Raw genomic sequence first — 18,075 nt, 5'->3', positions numbered from 1 at the left:
TTAAATGACTGTGTCAGACTGATATTAAGATCAGTGATAAGAAATTCAATTAACTCAGGTTTTGTCCAACAATAAGAAAACAATATTCACTACAGCAGAATAAAAGAACAAATATATTTTCTCAAGAGAGACATGTAATAAAAAAATTTTACTCTTAGTATAATGGTTTTTTTTTTTTTGCAACTGAAGAGACAGAGAAGACATGTTTCTTTAAAGCAAAATTATAGTCAAGGATAGCACCTAGAATTTTCAAGAGTTGCATGTAATCAAGGAAACACTGTTAATGAAAAGATTTGGATGCAGAGGCAGAGAATCCAATGTCACAGACCTACTAAAAACCATGCACTAATTTTAGCCACATCTCTTTATCTCTTTCAAGAGATTCAGCAACCACAGGTGTTTACTCAAGAAATGGGATTAATGTAAAGAAAGTAGCATCATATGCATAAGCAACAAGCTTGCTTTCAAGGCCAGACCACTTATCATGATCAGAGGAGCCACTAAGAACCACTCCTGATAATCTACAGGTTAAAAACTCAATAATATACTAGGAAAAGGTTCACCTAATCCCATCTCACTAGTCTGAAAATGAGGCCCTAATGATTAACAAGATCAGAAACACCACAAAAGTCAAAATCAATCTTAAATATTTCATGGCCAGAACCTAGGGATTTTTGTAAGACAGTGGTAACCAAAATAAAAGCATACAAAAGACTCAGGCCTTGTCAAGCCAAACCATAAGCTAGGGAAAACACGATTACTTTCAGCACAGACACTCAGATGTTTTACCAACAGATGTTCAAAAACTTTGCAAATGGAAAATACAATATTGGGCAATAACTGATAGGGCCAGGACTACCAGAGCCCATTTACCTAATGGGGTAATATTACCATTTCCATAACAAATGCAGAATGATCACCTTCTCACTGTTACTGAAAATAACTGACAACTTATGAGCAAAGTAATCAGCAGTTTTTACAAAAATTGAGGAATAATACCATTTCAGAGATAAAACTCCATAAGCAGCAAGTTAATAAAAGATTCTCAATTTCAAGGTCAAAAAGCTAACCTACTCGGTTTAGCTTCAGGAAAATGGGAATGAGGCAAACTGAGTTTCTCACTGCTTTGCATACTGTCACCCCATCAATCAAAATGGTTGCCTTCTTTGGGACAGTGAGTGACTGGGCCACTGGTTTAAGCAAAGAAGGAACTGTTGAGTCTACACTTATAGGAAAACATTTCCGAGTAGTCACTCTTTGTGTTCCTAAATTACCAGAAAGGATTTGTTTTATTGTCAAACTGTATCAACTTGCAGTTGACGCAGCACAAAATTTGAGAACCACAGCTCTTTTTTTTTGCGTAATTATTCCATATCATAAGCCACTTGTTTCTCCATATATGTACATCGACCATCATCTACGAACAAGGCTTTGTCTTTCATATGATAAATCATTTGCAACAAGGAATCTGCCTTTTTACTATGTTACAAAAATTTCAATTTAAAGGAACTACATAATCAAACTTCTTTATATAACTGACCAATTCAGAAGTGAAAGTCAAAATTCCAGTCCAGTCTCCCTGAGAATCAACATACATACGAAATTAAGATACATTAAGGATAGCCTGCTCAGTTTTAGGAAGTGATGCTGCTGGGAGCCAAAAGGAAAAGTGAAAAGATCCTTTGGTACTGCATAAGGCAGGTGTCGTTATCTTCAAATGAGTATCTATTCAAAAAGTTACAGACCATGACTTCATAAACATTGCAATCTAGCTATAATGAATCCTATTTTAGTCCTTCAGTTTTCACAATGCTGATATAGTCAAAGTGACTTCAGTGAGCTCTGAACCATTCTCTTACATCTTAATCCATTCTTAACATATGAAAAAATTATAATAGTCATAAGCAATTCATCTGACTAATAACAATTTCCTTATCTGGTAATAGTGGCACAAACAAATTTTTCATGCTGACAGATACACTCACATAACACAGCATAATATACCATACTTTAAAATGCAACTGACAACAACTTCATTAGCCTTTCACCAAAAATCAAAAACATTACCTACAGATACCTAATGCTGAAAATTCAACAGTCCTGATACTGCACTTTGCAATTACAGTACTAACAATACACTGCAATTGACAAATTACTGTTCTATGTGTTTGTTAACCCTTAAATGCCAAAGGATTATTCTTTGGTGATTTATATAAAACCTGTAAACTAATAATATTTGTTTTTTCTTAAATACTGTACTGTATTGTGCTGAAGAGCTTATATTAATGTATTTTTATATGTGTGAAATTGACAACACAGAGCTTCCAAACCAAAATGACAAAAATACTGATTTAAAGATTCCAGATAACACCCAGCACAGTAAAGTCCCCAATATTGTTGATAGGGGTCCTACTAATGAATCATGGCAACCTAATATCTAAAAACTTTAAATTTATGACCTTAATTTGATAAAACAATGTTAAAACTATTTTTACAAATAAACCCTATTTAATACTGTATATAAAAACCACTGCATTACTAAGGCCTTTTAGACTGCAATTAGGTAATCAATGTGACAACCAACTGTGAATCTATTTACTAAACAACCTAACTCTTCTAGGGAAATGAGAAACATCATAGGATGCAACAATCTCCTTCCCACCTTACTAAGCTTGAAACTTTACTCTCAAATCAATGTGTCTGCAAAAAAATCAGAAGGACATATCAAATCTGCTTGTCTACTTTGGAAAGGAAAAAGTTATAGAAGAGCCCTCTGACTGGAATGACCCCAGTAAGAATAGCACTGCTCTTTAGTCTGCCTGACAATCTACTTGAGGTTATACCGTTGTTTGGGTTCATCAGGTAAGTTAGGGTTGTTTCCTGGCAAACCGAAGACAGGTTCAAGTTGGTAGCTTATCCACTGTTTTGAATAACATATACAGTAGAGCCAGACTTAGTCTGCTCCATGGCAGTTTATAATGGTTCTTTGCATCATCATTTTCTCCTCAAGAGATGAGAGCTGCTACTCAAGCCCAAGCAACTAGAACCAATCCAGCTCTTATGCATACTATGAAAACCAGTAGCCAGACACATGACTAAACCTCTTATAAAGTTGGCAGCACAACCCCTGCAGCTGGGATCACGCCCATTACCACTCTAGTTTTCAGGGGCAAAGTAACTCTGCTGCAACTGGAGATGCTTTAATGATCATAGCAGAGGTGCACAGAAACTTGCTTACTTTCTTTAAATATTCAACTGAAAACTCTTATGATTAGAGTCAACAGTTTATAAACCACAGCAGGCACCAAAAGGAAATCAGCCTACTGAGAGAGAGAAAAATTATAGGAAAAGGTAGTACAGGAATAAACATGAAGAAATAAAAAATAAGAACAATAAGCCTGAATTTAGATGTCAGTAGAATGCAAGAGTTCAAAAGATTCCACAACTGCACTAACCAAATTATTTCACATTTAGTTGGAGACAAAATAAAACTCCTAAGAAACTGAGTATTATTACGCTTGATACTAGAAAAAGGCACACTGTTTAAAGCAGCGGCCTGCCTAGTGTAGCAAGCAAAACTAGCCAAGTTAGGCAAAGAACATAGAGGACGTTTGTCATTGTAGTACTTGTATGCAACAGACAGAATAAACTCACTTTATGTCTGTGCCACAAGGCACAATTATGACTTGGCAAATACCCTTGACTGATAACATAACATCCAAGAGTCTGAGATGAGAGTCAACACCTAAACACCTCACTTGAGAGCAGTACTCCAAACAAGGAAGAAGAAGTGTTAAAATGCTTGATATAACAGCTTCCTCAATACAGTATGCTTCTCAAAAGAAGCATATTGAGTGCCACAAAATTTCAAAACTGCCATCTAACTATAAATCAGGATGCAAAGGCAGAGTGTTCTAGACTGACTATCATACTTTGAGTTCACACTGCATCTAAGAAGGTGGCTGTCTTAGTAGCCCAATGACCTGCAACAGAACTGCTCCAGTTCAGAAATGATTCAACAACAACACCATACTGCTCTGATAATCACAAGATTTGCAAAACTTGCTTAACAGAGTGCACCAGACATCTAAAGAGATGGGACTCAAAATAAATTTAGGATAAACAGAAATAATCAGGAGAGAGAACACACAAAGGGATCAAAGAACATCAGATGGCAAAAGAACTAAAGAGGTTGAACCTTTCAAATGTTTGGGAACAATTATATTCAATACAGTCTCTTGAGTTGCAATTAAGTGAAAGACTTAAAAAAAGCCAATCCAACAATGGACTGGTTGAAAAAGACCTGAAATTTCATACAAAATTAAGACTATATGCAAGTCTAGTATGATCTGTAGTACAGTACTACACAGATATGAATCATGGTGTGACCGTGAAAAAGATTTTAGCAAGTTAAGGATAAAGCTTTAAAAATAAAATATCAGGAATCAGATGACAGGACAAAGTTAGCTTATGATACCATAAGGTAAATTATCTAAGCCCCCTATGTACATGAAATGATGAAAGGGAGATGGAGATGGCTTAGACATGTCCTTGCACACCTCCTAAGAGAACAGTATACAATAGTGGCAGCTGGGCTCCTGTGGGCACCATAAAATTGGAAGACCCAGTCCAACTTGGATGACAAGTATAAGAAGGGAAGCAAGGTGAGTGTTGATTTGTGGAGGATTAAGCACATGAAAGACATGAGTGACAAAATTTCACAAAGGTCCTTTGTATCACACAGTGTTGGAGGCAATGAAGATGGTGATGTTTTATTTCACCACAAACCAACTTACTTATAATGAAGTCCAAGCCACAATTTAATTGGGAAAGGTCAAACTGTTAAAAAATCCCAAAACTGGCAACTAAGATCCACAGTTGTTTCAAACCTACTTGATATTATCTTAAGTATAAAAATCCACGCCTGTCAAGGACATAGAGAATTTGTGACAGAAACCTTGCTAAGTGAAATCAACCCTTAAAATGGTAAAGAATTACTGATCACTTGCTCTATAATACATTCTATAGATAAGAAAATCTAGAAGAACCTCCACTCAACACATAAGTTCTCAATGGAACCTGATAATTATTTTTGCATGTCAGAGGAGAGACTCCTCTACATCCTAAATCCTACTTTTTTTCTCATAAATGATCTCTCCTTTCTGTATTTGGTACTGCCTTCTGTAATTTCTTTCAAAAAAACACCATATTCTATGGAAGCTTGACTTTCAAGTTACTGGCCCATGTAGAATTGTTTCTTATGAACAGGCTCTATTTTCTGAACAATAATGATAATATTCCTGCCAGTTGGCAGTGATGAACATTTCCCTCCAGAAACATTCTCTAGAATATACCACAGCTGGCATCAAAACCAGTGTGGATCTAGGCATATCAAAGGAAACATCTTAGGCTGAGGTTTCCATACTAGAGAAGGCAAGTATAGAACATCCTACCCAAATTGAATATCTACTGAGCTGACATGGAATTATCTTCTCCAGCCTTAGAGCCTCTGCCTTGCATCCATCCCTCGAAGTTCAAGAGGATAGCATCCACAGCAGCAGCTGTCCAAAGTTTGAATCCTAAGGATGGCTCCTCGGGCTTAAAATGAAGTCAAGGGCTTCATTAAAATAAACTTCATCCTGAAGAGACATCTCAGAATTATAGTCTTTCCCATCTAGGAAAAAACAAATCTGCTTAAGATCCTTTCCAAAATATTGCTTCTCAAGGGCTGTAACATCTGATTGTAAGGCAGAGTGGGAACAAGGTTCCCTTTCTTCTGAAGCAATGTTGAGATTACCAACAGATGTGAAATCTGGACGGGCTAAATATACAGCATATTAAGCACCCCCCCCCCGCAAACTTTAACATTGGCCAATTTAAGAAAAAAACACATCAATGGAAAGAGGAAGATATGCAAATGCACAAGGTGTAAGAGGAAAAAAAATCCTGAAAAATTTTCTGTACCTTCCACAGGAAGTTGAAAGTGAATATTGTATTTACAATGCTGTGCGGGGCCTCTTTTCCAAGACGCTCATAAAAATACGTTAATTTTACAAAGTTATACAATTTTTTTCTAATAATTTACTTTATTTTATTTCGTAAAATTGCAACTCACACAATATCATAATAGATAAGAACTAAAATCAACAAATTCTGAATACATTTATTGTAAAATATTTACGAGATTTACTGAGATGGGGAGATGCAGTAGCTTTTTGTGAGGTATACAAATTTTTTTCTAATAATTCTTTGCACTTTACTTTGCAAAATTACAATTACGGATGAACTACTATCATAAAAGATAAGAATTAAAACCAACAGCAATCCTTGGGTATATTTAAGAGCAAATAAATAAAAGACATCCTGGAGCTACGAAGAGGGAGTACATCCCCCCATGAAATCTCAAGGCACACTGACCTACCTCTAGTCCCGCTGAGCTACTACAGGTGCCCTAAGTCATTTATGGCCCATTGAAGTGATGTGAACATTTTTCCTTCTAAACTCATCTAAACCTTATGGCACACAATATTAATATTCATAAGAGTTAGCCTCCGCTTTTGCTCAAAACCTGTTCTAGTTCCTCATATAATGCCCATCCAGTAAGGGTTAACTGAATGTGAATCCAAGGGAGCTCCCCTAAAACTAAGTTCTGATAAGCCACATCAGTCTCTGCAAAATAAGAGCAAGAACCCTCTACACCAACTTTCTCCAAGGGTTGGATAGTACTGGAGTCAGCAGAAATAAAAGCAGAGGGTCTGCTAGTAGTACCAGCACTAGAGTTACATTTTTTTTCACTTTAACTGTGGTAGGCTTTCTCACGACAAAAAGTGCCAAGCACTCCAGTGTAAAAGCAGAAGTACTACATTGACAGCAAGATGGAAATGAGAGTGCATCATTCAAAGCAAGTATTCTGCTTACTGAGGGGGCAGTGCTCAAGTCATCACTAATAAAGGTGGTGTTGTGTGTGTGTGTGTGTGTAATGGCAGTGATGGCCCTACCAAAGGCAGCAGGCTGCCCTCATAGCACACACGTTGCCTGCTATTGGTCTCACAGGTGTGCAAAGAAGTACTGCTGTAGCACACTCTCTACAACCCATAGTGTGCCCACTCGATGAGCTCCTACATTCTCAAGAACACAACTTTTCTGTGAATATATATTGAAGAATCTTAGTTTCATTCCTCCAAGAAGCAGCACTGCTGGTTGATAACCCCTGTTGCATAGCAGTGGGATGCTGAGGACAGTCATGAAAAGCAAAATCACTAAAACTCATTGCTCCCAAGGAGTTTAGGCAATCTACTATGGGAATTTCTTGATAAATGCTCTGTGGCATCCGACTGCTGAAAGGACACCTGGAAGAAATGGTTATGCTAGACAATGACAAGCAAGAAGTGCTAACAGATCTAGCAAAATGATAGTGCACATGAATTCCAAAAGCACCATTATCCTTACATTTCTTCATTCAATGAAAAAGATGAGAGTAAATGCACCTTACAATTGTAGCCTTTGACCAATGTAGTCTGTACTGTTAGACCAAAGAGTGATCAGTGTGCTATTAAACAAAGCATAAGCAAAAGGGGATATGGTGCCACAAGTACCACAAGCACCACCATGCCTACTATGCTGAAGGATGTACAGACAAGTTCAGTATATATCTCAGTTCTTGTAGAGATAAATAATGGGCCTCTACAAGATTAAAATATACCATGATGAGCAAGAGTGAGGGATCATTCTTTCCCTATAAGCTTATGTAAGCTCAATACCATTTGCTGATGATGACACAAAGATACAGTTTTTCAATGTTCCCACTCTGAAAGTTTTAGAAGTCACCAAAATTGAACCCACAGGTCTCAGAGAGGTAGCTGAAACTGAAACAGACAGAGTAAAGTAAACATCTGCAGAAAAAGATAGAGCTCATGATGAGTATTTTGAGGTATCCATAACACAGGCTACATCATATAGTTTCCATTGAGTCTAAGACCAGTCTTTACCTACTTTGCAAAGCATATTTGGACTAAAACCTAGACCTATACAGACACTATATAAGAAATGAGGGTCCTTGTCCAAGCTAGACATGAAATTACTGCACAGCCTGTGAGCGGTGCCATTTATGTTTACTGAGCAAAAGTACTTTACCATTTCCCAGTCTGAACATCTGCTTTTTTTATGATCTCTGATCATAATAACAGCTTTTTTAACTGTACACAAGATTTGGATCATAATGGTAACTTTTTAATCGTAAATAAGTTTTGGAAAATCACACGTAATTATTTTAAGTTATCAATTATGCATGTTCCTATAGTGCAATGTGTGTCTTTTAGTTTATTTCTTTTAATTCCACAAACGGGTTTTCTACCAAGAGCACACTGCTTATTAGCAGAACTGCTAATTACTTGCCTCAAAAGTATGCTTATGCAACTATATATGGAGGAATCTGGACTTCTTGTTCCCCATACAGCTATTCCAAATATTACTTGTTGACTACAAAGAAAAAAAGCACACAGCTGTGAACTGTTACAATAAAATAAAAACTTTCCTGCTTTTTTAAGTGTATAATAGCTTAAACTACAGAGGGACATAACTAAATACACTCAGCAACTTACAAATACAGTATACCTACAAGATAACTATCAATGGTGCATCATACTAAATAGTACAGGAATGTGCAAAAATCTAAGAGGATAATTAAAACATGACTTTGGCATTTAAGGGTAAAAAATAAACATTGATTATCAACTTATTCACACATACAAGAAAATAAAGAGCCATACCACCTAAGAATTCCTATTAATGGAGATAAATCACTGAAATTTCACTCAACTGCACATGTAAATCTGATTAAACATTTTATAGTGGAAATATAGCCTAAAGAATAAAAAACTGTAAGAACCCAGGTCAGTGAATCTACACATGCATCACCATCCATAGTTAAAACATACAAGGCAGTTTTTTTTATTCTAAGCAACACCGGTCTCTCCGAAATACGGATAAAACACCACTTCCAGCTACAACATTCTACTATATCCCAAAATTAGATGAAAATACCAAGACCCACAAATATGGAAGAGTAACGTCACCTAGCCAAACCAATTTGTATTCTACATCACACAATTAAACCCAGATAGTTACCTTTTAAAATACCCATTATGCAAGCTTAAAAATGCGAGGAGAATTTTTAGGTGAACTGACCTTGGTCTGCAGTGCCATAATCTTGTGGTCCTTCTCCTCTAAGTCACTTCGTAGTTCTTGTTCCAAATGCGCTTTCGCCTGTTGCTCAAGAGCGCACTGCTCCTTTAATTCACTCACCTGTGGTATATCCCATTCATGTTATTAAGTCAGCTAATCAATAAATTTTACTTGCATAGAAGATATTACTTCACTCACTTTAGCTTGCCATGTAAAATCAAAATAATAAAAATTAGTAAGGAGAAAACTTTATATTATAAAACCATCATATACAACTTCATTATTTTGTAATGATTTTGCAAAATTTCAAAATCTACAGTAAACTACTTTAGACAGTTTCTCTAATAACTTCAAATTGATTAACAATATTTGGGTAACCATGCCATGCACATATATTCCAAACCACCTACTAAAATTTAATTACATTCATGGCAGATAGCAAAATCATTACAATGAAGGAATTAGACCATATTTTTCACACTAATCTATGAGATGTTTTCATTTTTATATATGTAACCATTTGTACATCATTACGCAAAAATCTAGCCCTCTTTATTCTTTGTTCTGAGAACAAACTACACTTGAGAAATATTAAGCAACACAATCAGTTATCACATGAATTAACATAAAAAAATCTACAGATTCTTAGTTCTTATTCTTTTAGAATATAGCAAACAGAGACTTTACAACTAATAAAATTTACAGAATTATAAAATTTAGAATTATAAAATTTAGAAAATATAACAAATTCCCTCCCTAAAACCCAATTTAGTAAGCCCTAAAACAGAAAAGCTACATACAATATTTTAAAGGTGGACATTACCCACCCAAAGTCTACATAAATGGCTATTAGATTCTCATAATTGATATACTGGTACTCATTTAACAAGCTCAGTATACAGGTTTCCCTCACCCAATGAAGGTTTGACTCACTAAGGCCATCAATATGAAGAAAATACATTTAATACCATCTCCAGCACATCATAAATATGAAAGATACAAAATATCACTATAAGGAGCAAGCATTTCAGAATTCCTAATCAGCACAACCTGCACAGATAGTTCTGTATGCAAAGCGTTACAGTTTTAACCCTTTTATTACCAAGTTTTTGCAAAGACCTCTTACAATTACATAAAAATTTCAGCATTATTAAGAATTTATCATCTAAAGTACATATTTTTAATGCATATTAAAAGATTTGAAGTTACTATCCATGATGATGATGAAATAGAGTAACTTCAAATCTTCATTAATATGCATTAAAAAATATAAAACAAATGATAAATTTCTGACCATGCTGCAATTTTTTGTTGTTGCTGCAGTTCCTGGTTCCATACTAAGTAGGCCTAGCTCCATATTTCCCCATTCTGAACTGTGAAGGTCAGGTTCTTGGGTTCCTGGTTTCATACTGTCATGTTTTTATCCACAGGACAGTGTTAACTTTTCTCTACCTGTTGATGTAGCATCAAGAACAAAGATTTATTCAATAAACCAACCTAAGCAGCCATCAAAAGAAACAACAGGTGTAGGGACAGCTAGATCTGATAATGAAGAAGACAGACATACCAGGAACCATTGAAACCTTAGTCAAAAAAAGAACCAAATGTCTGAAACTCCAGAAGCATCCTGTAATGCTTTCTGCTTAAGTAAAATAACCACTGGAGCTAAGACCAGTCCTTACAAACATCATACAATAATCTGAGGAAAAAACTGACCATGAAAAGCATTACACAATATACAAGGGTCATTATCATAACTTGCAGTAAAGCTATATAAATTTGTGTCAAAAAAACAAACTCATTTACACTGAGGCATGTATATTAGCAATATTACAACATTAAAAACACCAATAATCAAGAAATACAACTGAAATAAAGAGAAATTCAGTAACTAATAACTAAAACTGATAAAAACCATACCAAAAACAAATCTATGATGATAATAGTTAAATAACTAAACAAACAAAATCATACATATGACAAAAACACTATAATAAACACACCCTTATCAAAAACACAACTGCTTGGATTACAATAAAAACAAATAAGTAGAAAAAATAATAGATTCTTCATATTTAGCAACATGCAAGAATAACCAGAAACTTGCATACACACATAAACACTCACTCACTTACACAAACTGACAATGCCCTAGAGTACCAAAGCTTCATCACTAAAAGAAAATGTCTATCAGAATTATGTTCACCTAATAAAATACAAAAAATTACCCTTGAAGCAGTTTAACTAAGCACAAATGAGACAACATACCCAAAACCGATGATAAAAATTAATTAATATTTGAACAAAAGTAGGGCAGTCAAAAATTTTCTCCTTGGAAAGGCCGAGTTGTGAACAGAGCTACTGACACACATTAAGTGATTCAGTTTGCCACCAGTGGGCCTATGAAACTAGGGTGCATCTGACCACAGCTGGAACTGAAAGGATTCATCTTCTTTATTTTGCGGAGTCAGGAAAATTATTAACAGACCTCCCAGCTCTCATGCCAAGTGCTTTGCCATCAAATTCAACCTCACATATCAATCATGCTTCCTCCACTAAACCCAACTCTCCTAGCACCTTACCACTTCCCAGTCACTCCACCCAATAACCCTCTACTGTCACCACCCTGCTTACCATTTCTGGTATGCTAGCTATCCTCAATGTTTAGCCGAGTTAATCTGGAAAACTCAATACTGCACTACTGTGCTTATTAAGATTGCTTTTTAGAAAATATAAGTGAAAAAATTTATTTTATCTCCTTCCTCTTATTACAGTAAATGTGATTAGGTTAGAGAAATGGATTCTGAATTGCTTTCAAGAGCAAAAGAACCATGACCACATTTTAAAGGTTATTAAAATTTTGAACAGAGATATGCTTAACAAATACTTTCAGTGTAACAAATTACCTTCACAGGGCCTTGGAAACCTGTATTACTATGAACTATGATATTTGTGAAACAAAATACTGTACCATATTTTAGAATAATAATTCAGTTAAAAACAGCTGATCAGCTTTCTGAAAGATCAACTTGATATGAATGTATGGCCTAGGGGTCACAAAATTAAAAGGTTAGTTGTAAACTATCAACAAACTTTTAGTGTTAACTGCAAAAATATGAGGAATTTCAAGCAGATTGTGAAAATTAACTTTATTTCTACATTCAACATGAACATCACTCCATTCTGCTTTGAAGCGATTAATAAAACCACTTACTTTTCTCAGAGCCTTATCCTGCGTCTTTGTGAGAACGTCCCGTAACTTTTCTGATTCTTTCTCTTTTTCTTTGTATGCTCGTGCCAAGTCTGAGTACCTGAAATGAAGATGTTACATACAATTTAGTTGCTGGCACTGTATATATCCTTTCTTGTTGATGAAACATCCACAGACATTACAGTACAATCAAATCAAGAGTACACAACTCCCAAAAATTGTACTTTACATTAGTTGCATGTCACCACCTAAGATACATACAATAAAAAACATTTTGTTCCACAATTGAAATTTTACATAAAAATTTAGCAATACTGTACTTTACATAAACAGGCAGTCCCCAGTTATTGGTGGGGGTTCTGTTCTGAGGGTGTAATGATAACTGAAAATTGCCACTAACCGAAAATCACCAATTTTCAGTGCTTTTTCGGCAATTTTTGGGCTTATCAGCACCAAAAGCACCGATTTTTGGTTATGGGTGCCTTTGTTAGGTATGTATCAGCGCCAATACCCACTTATCAGCACCGATAAGCAGAAATCGGCGATTTTCAACACTGAAAATTGCCGATGTTCGTCGCTCGACAAGCGCTGTAAAACCAGATCGCCGTTAACCGAGCCCACCATTAACAGGGGACTGCCTGTACCTGTTGCCCACATGGCAAAAATCAAAATAAATCCTACTAAACACATATTTAAAGAATAACTTTTGTGAATATCTTAAAAAAATTTAACTCAATATAAACAGACCTTATGCCTACTATGAACTATCCAATTATATAATAAATAGACTAATAAACTATGGAAAAAATTTAACAGAAGAAAAAATACAGCTATTTTATCTTTTCAAAAATTTTACTTCTCTAGAAAGAATAAGAAAGCATTCTACAAAGATTCTGAACTTTTAGTGAATGCCAGCCACATTGTTAGTGTAAATACCAGTTTAACAAATCACTAAATCACATTTCTAGACTCAAATGGGGTTTGCAGAAAGGATTGTTTCTCAAATAAGAGGATAATTTTGGAGTAAATAAAAGCTTAAAGAGTTGGACAGTTACGTAAGAAAAGCCAAAAAACACAAGCAGAAAACAATGCCACTGGGGCCAAAGGAACATTGCAATACCAACAGTACCATCTACAACAAGAACAGACTAGGTTTAAAAATGAGCCCAGGCATTTAATAACAACAATGATCCAGAATAATAAAAAAAAAAACTTGTAGGAATTTCATACCTATTTGTTTTTTATTTGAATTTACATACTCGACACAAGAGAAAGTGAGTATTAAAAAATAAATATTTACTGTTTCTATTGACATTAGACTTCACGAAACCAGATTACAGAGAGAAGCATAATGAAAAGGTTTTCTAAATTTATAGTAAGGTAAAGTATTCCCATTTCAAAAAATTAACAAAATTGCATATTATGCAGAAATTGTTGAATTTTTTACCAAGATATGCACATTCGACAAAACAGCAAGCTATCACATAATAACATTGATTAGTGTTGCACATGCAAGATGTCAGCAACAGTTGCAAACTAGTTAAAGGTCCAATCAATGAACTTTTTTAACACAACATTTTGTTAATAATCTCTCATCTGTGTATCCCTCCTCAGCTACACATTTTTGCGCAGACCACTCATCTGATATCTCACTGTCTTCAAGAAAACATATCTTACTTCCTTGAACTGTGCACCTTCATTTTCCACACCTGCACAACCATTCAATTTCATATGCCCACACACCTATTCCATTTTCCACACCCACATCCCACATTTTTCACACCCATATCACCTCCCTCAATCCCCTTTGCACTGATCTCCCAACCCAAAGCCTACTATCCATAGCTGTCCTTTCTCTGCTATGATTTGTTTTCATTACCCAACAAGGCTGTTTTCAGTTTGTTCTGCCTGTCTGTCTATTAGCACTGACTAATCATGACATTTGCTTGCGATCATGAAACTGGATCTAGTGACCCTTCATCAAATTGTAACAGGAGGACTGCAGTCCACAGGACTTTTGTTCCTCTGAGAAATTAGTCAAGCAATCAAATCACTTGACTTACGTATTCTAGCTTGTCTACCTATACAGCTAAAAACTATACTTGCCCCACGCATGGACATGCACACACACTTCACCATTGGCCATTTATCATACTGAAAATAAGTGGGCTACTACAGGAAGCTGTAAAACATCACAACCAGACAATGCATGCATACACATACTGAGACACTGATGGGCTGGAAAAGTTCTTCCACAACACAGCTAGGCAGTTGAAAAAGTACACAATACTTTGTAATCTCTTCAGTTTTTCAGTGAGCTGGTACGTCAAATTCAGTAAAGCTTATTCAGTATTAAAATCGATGAACTTGAAGTAATTTTATAATTAATTTTATAATGAAGTAATTTTATAATGAAGTGAAAAAATTACAATAATCAATGTGTACCCACTGAAGTCAAGCTTTTTCAATGTAGTAAGACAGTCGAATGTGTGCAGCACATCAACCAAAACAAAGTAATCAACTTGTGAGCATTGCCACCATATCTTTTTGCTTATTTTTGTATTCAGAAATTTGCTAGTCAAAAGTGGGGTGCATCTTTGAGGTTGGAACATCTTTGACATCTAAAAATACATTAATTTCTTGCATCTAGCCACAATTTTGTATTTTGTTTTCATTTGATTTGCAAATTTCACCACTCACGAATTCTTTATCACTGCTGGGGTTATCCACTGGAGGCAAGAGAGATGGAGGGGAATGAGAAGGGGGGACCCTTGAATAGCAGAGGAGTTTAATCCCCCCAACACACACACACACACACACACACAATGAAGGGGCCAATTAGTTGGAAGAGAATCAAATTTCTATGGTAAAGTCATGATGCATCTCTATCACCCACTCGAGGGCGATAAACAAAATAATGTTGTACAGGGCTTCATAACTTCTGAGTCAATAACAGTCATGAAAGCTCCCAAGCCATCCACAAAACTTTACGACATAGTCATGATGCATCAATATCAGCCAATCAAGGAGGCAATAAACAAAATAATGTTTTATTTGATGTAGGTGCCTTGTGAGACAATAACAGTTATCAAAAATACCAAGCAGAGGAGTGCTCTCCACCTGCACAGAGTTGCACACTAAATAGGCTTTTTATTCATTGTATATTTCCAACTATATATTGTGGTGGGCTGTGGTTGCATGCACATCAGGCTGAGTTGTAGAGAGTGCCCATGAGGGTACTTGAGGTAATACAATACTGTATAACCCTTTGTCATGATTTATACAAATGTAACTAGATGTCTGACCTGGCAGAAAAGAACTTATCTAAAGTAAAAATAAATTTAAGTGGAAACAAGTACTAGTCTGAGGGCAGAATCAAGTGGCCTAAACAAATGTGGTGGGCAAATGGCCAATTCTGAAATCACATGAATCTTAAAAGCAAAGCAATTAAAAAACACTGAAAATTATGATGACAGAAGTTACATGGTAGAGTATGGAAAAGCTGCAAAAAATGAAACCAAAGAGCAGTTAGCTACTCATAGTAACAAGAGAGCAATGCAATAGTTGCTGGCAGATAGGTAATTTAATGAAAAATTTCATGGAATATTTTAAGCACATTACACAAGATGAAAATTATATGTACATGTACTGAAAATTAAATCCTGTCAACGATACAATGCTAAATGCAGTAGCAACGCTGGTAAGTCCTAGAACAAATGGCATCATGTCTAACCACTACTGAGATGCATGGAAGAGTGAATATTAATAGCATATCTGCAAGGATCAGGGATTTGACAAAGCATGCAAGCTGTTACCATTTTCTTTGAAATGCTTTGCTTCATGCACCTAGTTGTGTTCTTCACAGTTAGAGTTTTTATGATTAATGGCCTTGTATTAACAAGTACTAGTTTGTTAAGAGATGGGAGAAGTGGTAAACAAGACTGATATTTTGCCCACAGCCAAATTCTCTAAACATCAGCAGAAAAGAAATATTTTAGTCTGATTTATATATAAGAATTAAAAAATATGAGCAGTCTATTGGACTCACACAAGCAAAAGACAAAATGGTAATCTAACAAAAAAAAAAACCTGTAAACAAATAAGAATAATCTTTGATCAATCATAAAAAAGTCACACATATATCCATCCAACATATCAACATGATTTTAAACTAACTAATAACAAAAAATAACAATTATTATCCTTAAAAATGTATTTTTCTCTAGTTCAACGAATTAGTTGGAATAAAAGAAATGCTATAACCTACCGGCCTTTATATTTATGATATCGTTGACGCATTTTGAGGTAAGCTTGGTACACAGTGTCTTTACTTAATCGATCAACAACAGCCACATTTCCACCCTCTTCCCATTCACTCGAAGACTCCATATCACTCTGTTAAAAGAAATGCCATTTAATGTAAAAATATATCTACAACCTTTCAAAATACTTCTGTTCTTTACCTTATGCAAGCATTTCTTCAGATGCCTTAACTACTAGGTCTTTTTGATATAAGGATAAAAAGACCACTCATAGTTTATCCTAACCACAAGACATCTTCCTAGTTAAGTGTGGCTGGAGAGATATAGCTCTTATTCTTGAGTAAAAATAAAATATTTCTTACTGAATACAATAAAGAAATTGAAAGATATACTCATTGTTCACAGATGATAAGCATCTATGAAACCTCATCAATGATCAGCAAACATTAATAAACTTTCAATTAATACATGTACCAAACATATAACAGCAGTACAATATATAAATCATGATCCTGAGCTTTTATAAAAACAAAACCAATTCTTTTTTTTATACAACACATCTTTCATATACATCCTATATTCCCAGTTCTTGAATGTCCTAGACACTGTAGATTTAGCTAACAAGAATGAATACTTGGGAAGGTTCACACGGCTGAATATCCCAGAATGCAGGCTGTGACCTAAAGAAGTAATCTTGGGCAAGACCCTCAGCAAGAGCAAAACAAGCACTTGTAAGAAGTGGCAGTCAACTGATCTGAGATAAAAATAACAAATTTTTAAAATAATTTGTATTTTTCTTAAATAAACATTCCAGAGCCTTTTATAAGGAGTATCCTCTACCCCAAAATGGGAGAACTCAATAAACTTAGTAACAAGGTCATTCAACTGATGGTTTCAAGGATGAGTACATACAGGTTTAAAGGAGGAGGGTGGACATGTCATGTCTCCCCCTACCTACCACACCCCAACCTAGGGTGGACAAACAGGTTTGCAGGAGTGGGGGAAATAACTCTCAATCATCAGCTATCACCATGCACTTTTACTTTGGCCTCAATGGACAAAGTGGGGTGGTTGGGGTGGGAGCATGATAAAAGTTTCTGTTTTGTATTCCAAGGAGAAACACAAATTACTTTTAAAATCTGGTATTTGTTCCTAAAGAGATATAAACTATCACCTTTTATATGAGACTTACTCCTTAGGTGGGAGGCCATCTCTGACAAATGACTTCAGTTGAATCCCAACACGAAATGCCATGCTCTAAGAAGCTTTTACAGCTCTTTTAATTATTTTAAAAATATTCACAGTTTTGTACACTTTTCACATCTTTGTATGCTCTCTTAAGTGGGGTCACCTTCTACAGAATAGGGTAGTTGGTAGGCAAATGACTGCTGAGTCTAAGGCAGTCCAGATTGCAAATGT

General features: G+C 35.4%; 1 protein-coding gene across 24 annotated transcripts in view; it reads right to left on the bottom strand.

Annotated features, from left to right (window-relative positions):
- The window catches only part of Golgin245 (Golgin-245), a 307,575-nt gene that overhangs the window by 233,733 nt on the left and 55,767 nt on the right, over nt 1-18,075 (bottom strand). For 20 of the 24 annotated variants that reach the window (XR_010851323.1, XM_067094416.1, XM_067094418.1 and 17 more), the window contains 3 exons: nt 16,662-16,789; nt 12,398-12,494; nt 9,187-9,303 (listed from right to left, as the gene is read on the bottom strand). Coding sequence is in view for 23 of the 24 variants with exons in the window: in XM_067094416.1 (XP_066950517.1) it covers nt 9,187-9,303; nt 12,398-12,494; nt 16,662-16,789 (342 nt within the window). In the remaining variant the exon portion in view is untranslated. The remainder of the gene's footprint in view (nt 1-9,186; nt 9,304-12,397; nt 12,495-16,661; nt 16,790-18,075) is intronic. The other 4 variants (XM_067094428.1, XM_067094424.1, XM_067094426.1 and 1 more) reach the window with 1 other exon arrangement.

This window comes from Macrobrachium rosenbergii, chromosome 50, assembly GCF_040412425.1.
Source record: "Macrobrachium rosenbergii isolate ZJJX-2024 chromosome 50, ASM4041242v1, whole genome shotgun sequence".
In the NCBI taxonomy this organism is placed as follows: Eukaryota; Metazoa; Arthropoda; class Malacostraca; order Decapoda; family Palaemonidae; genus Macrobrachium; species Macrobrachium rosenbergii.
Note: the sequence above shows the minus strand (reverse complement) of the source record. Positions and strands in the feature narration are given on the sequence as shown.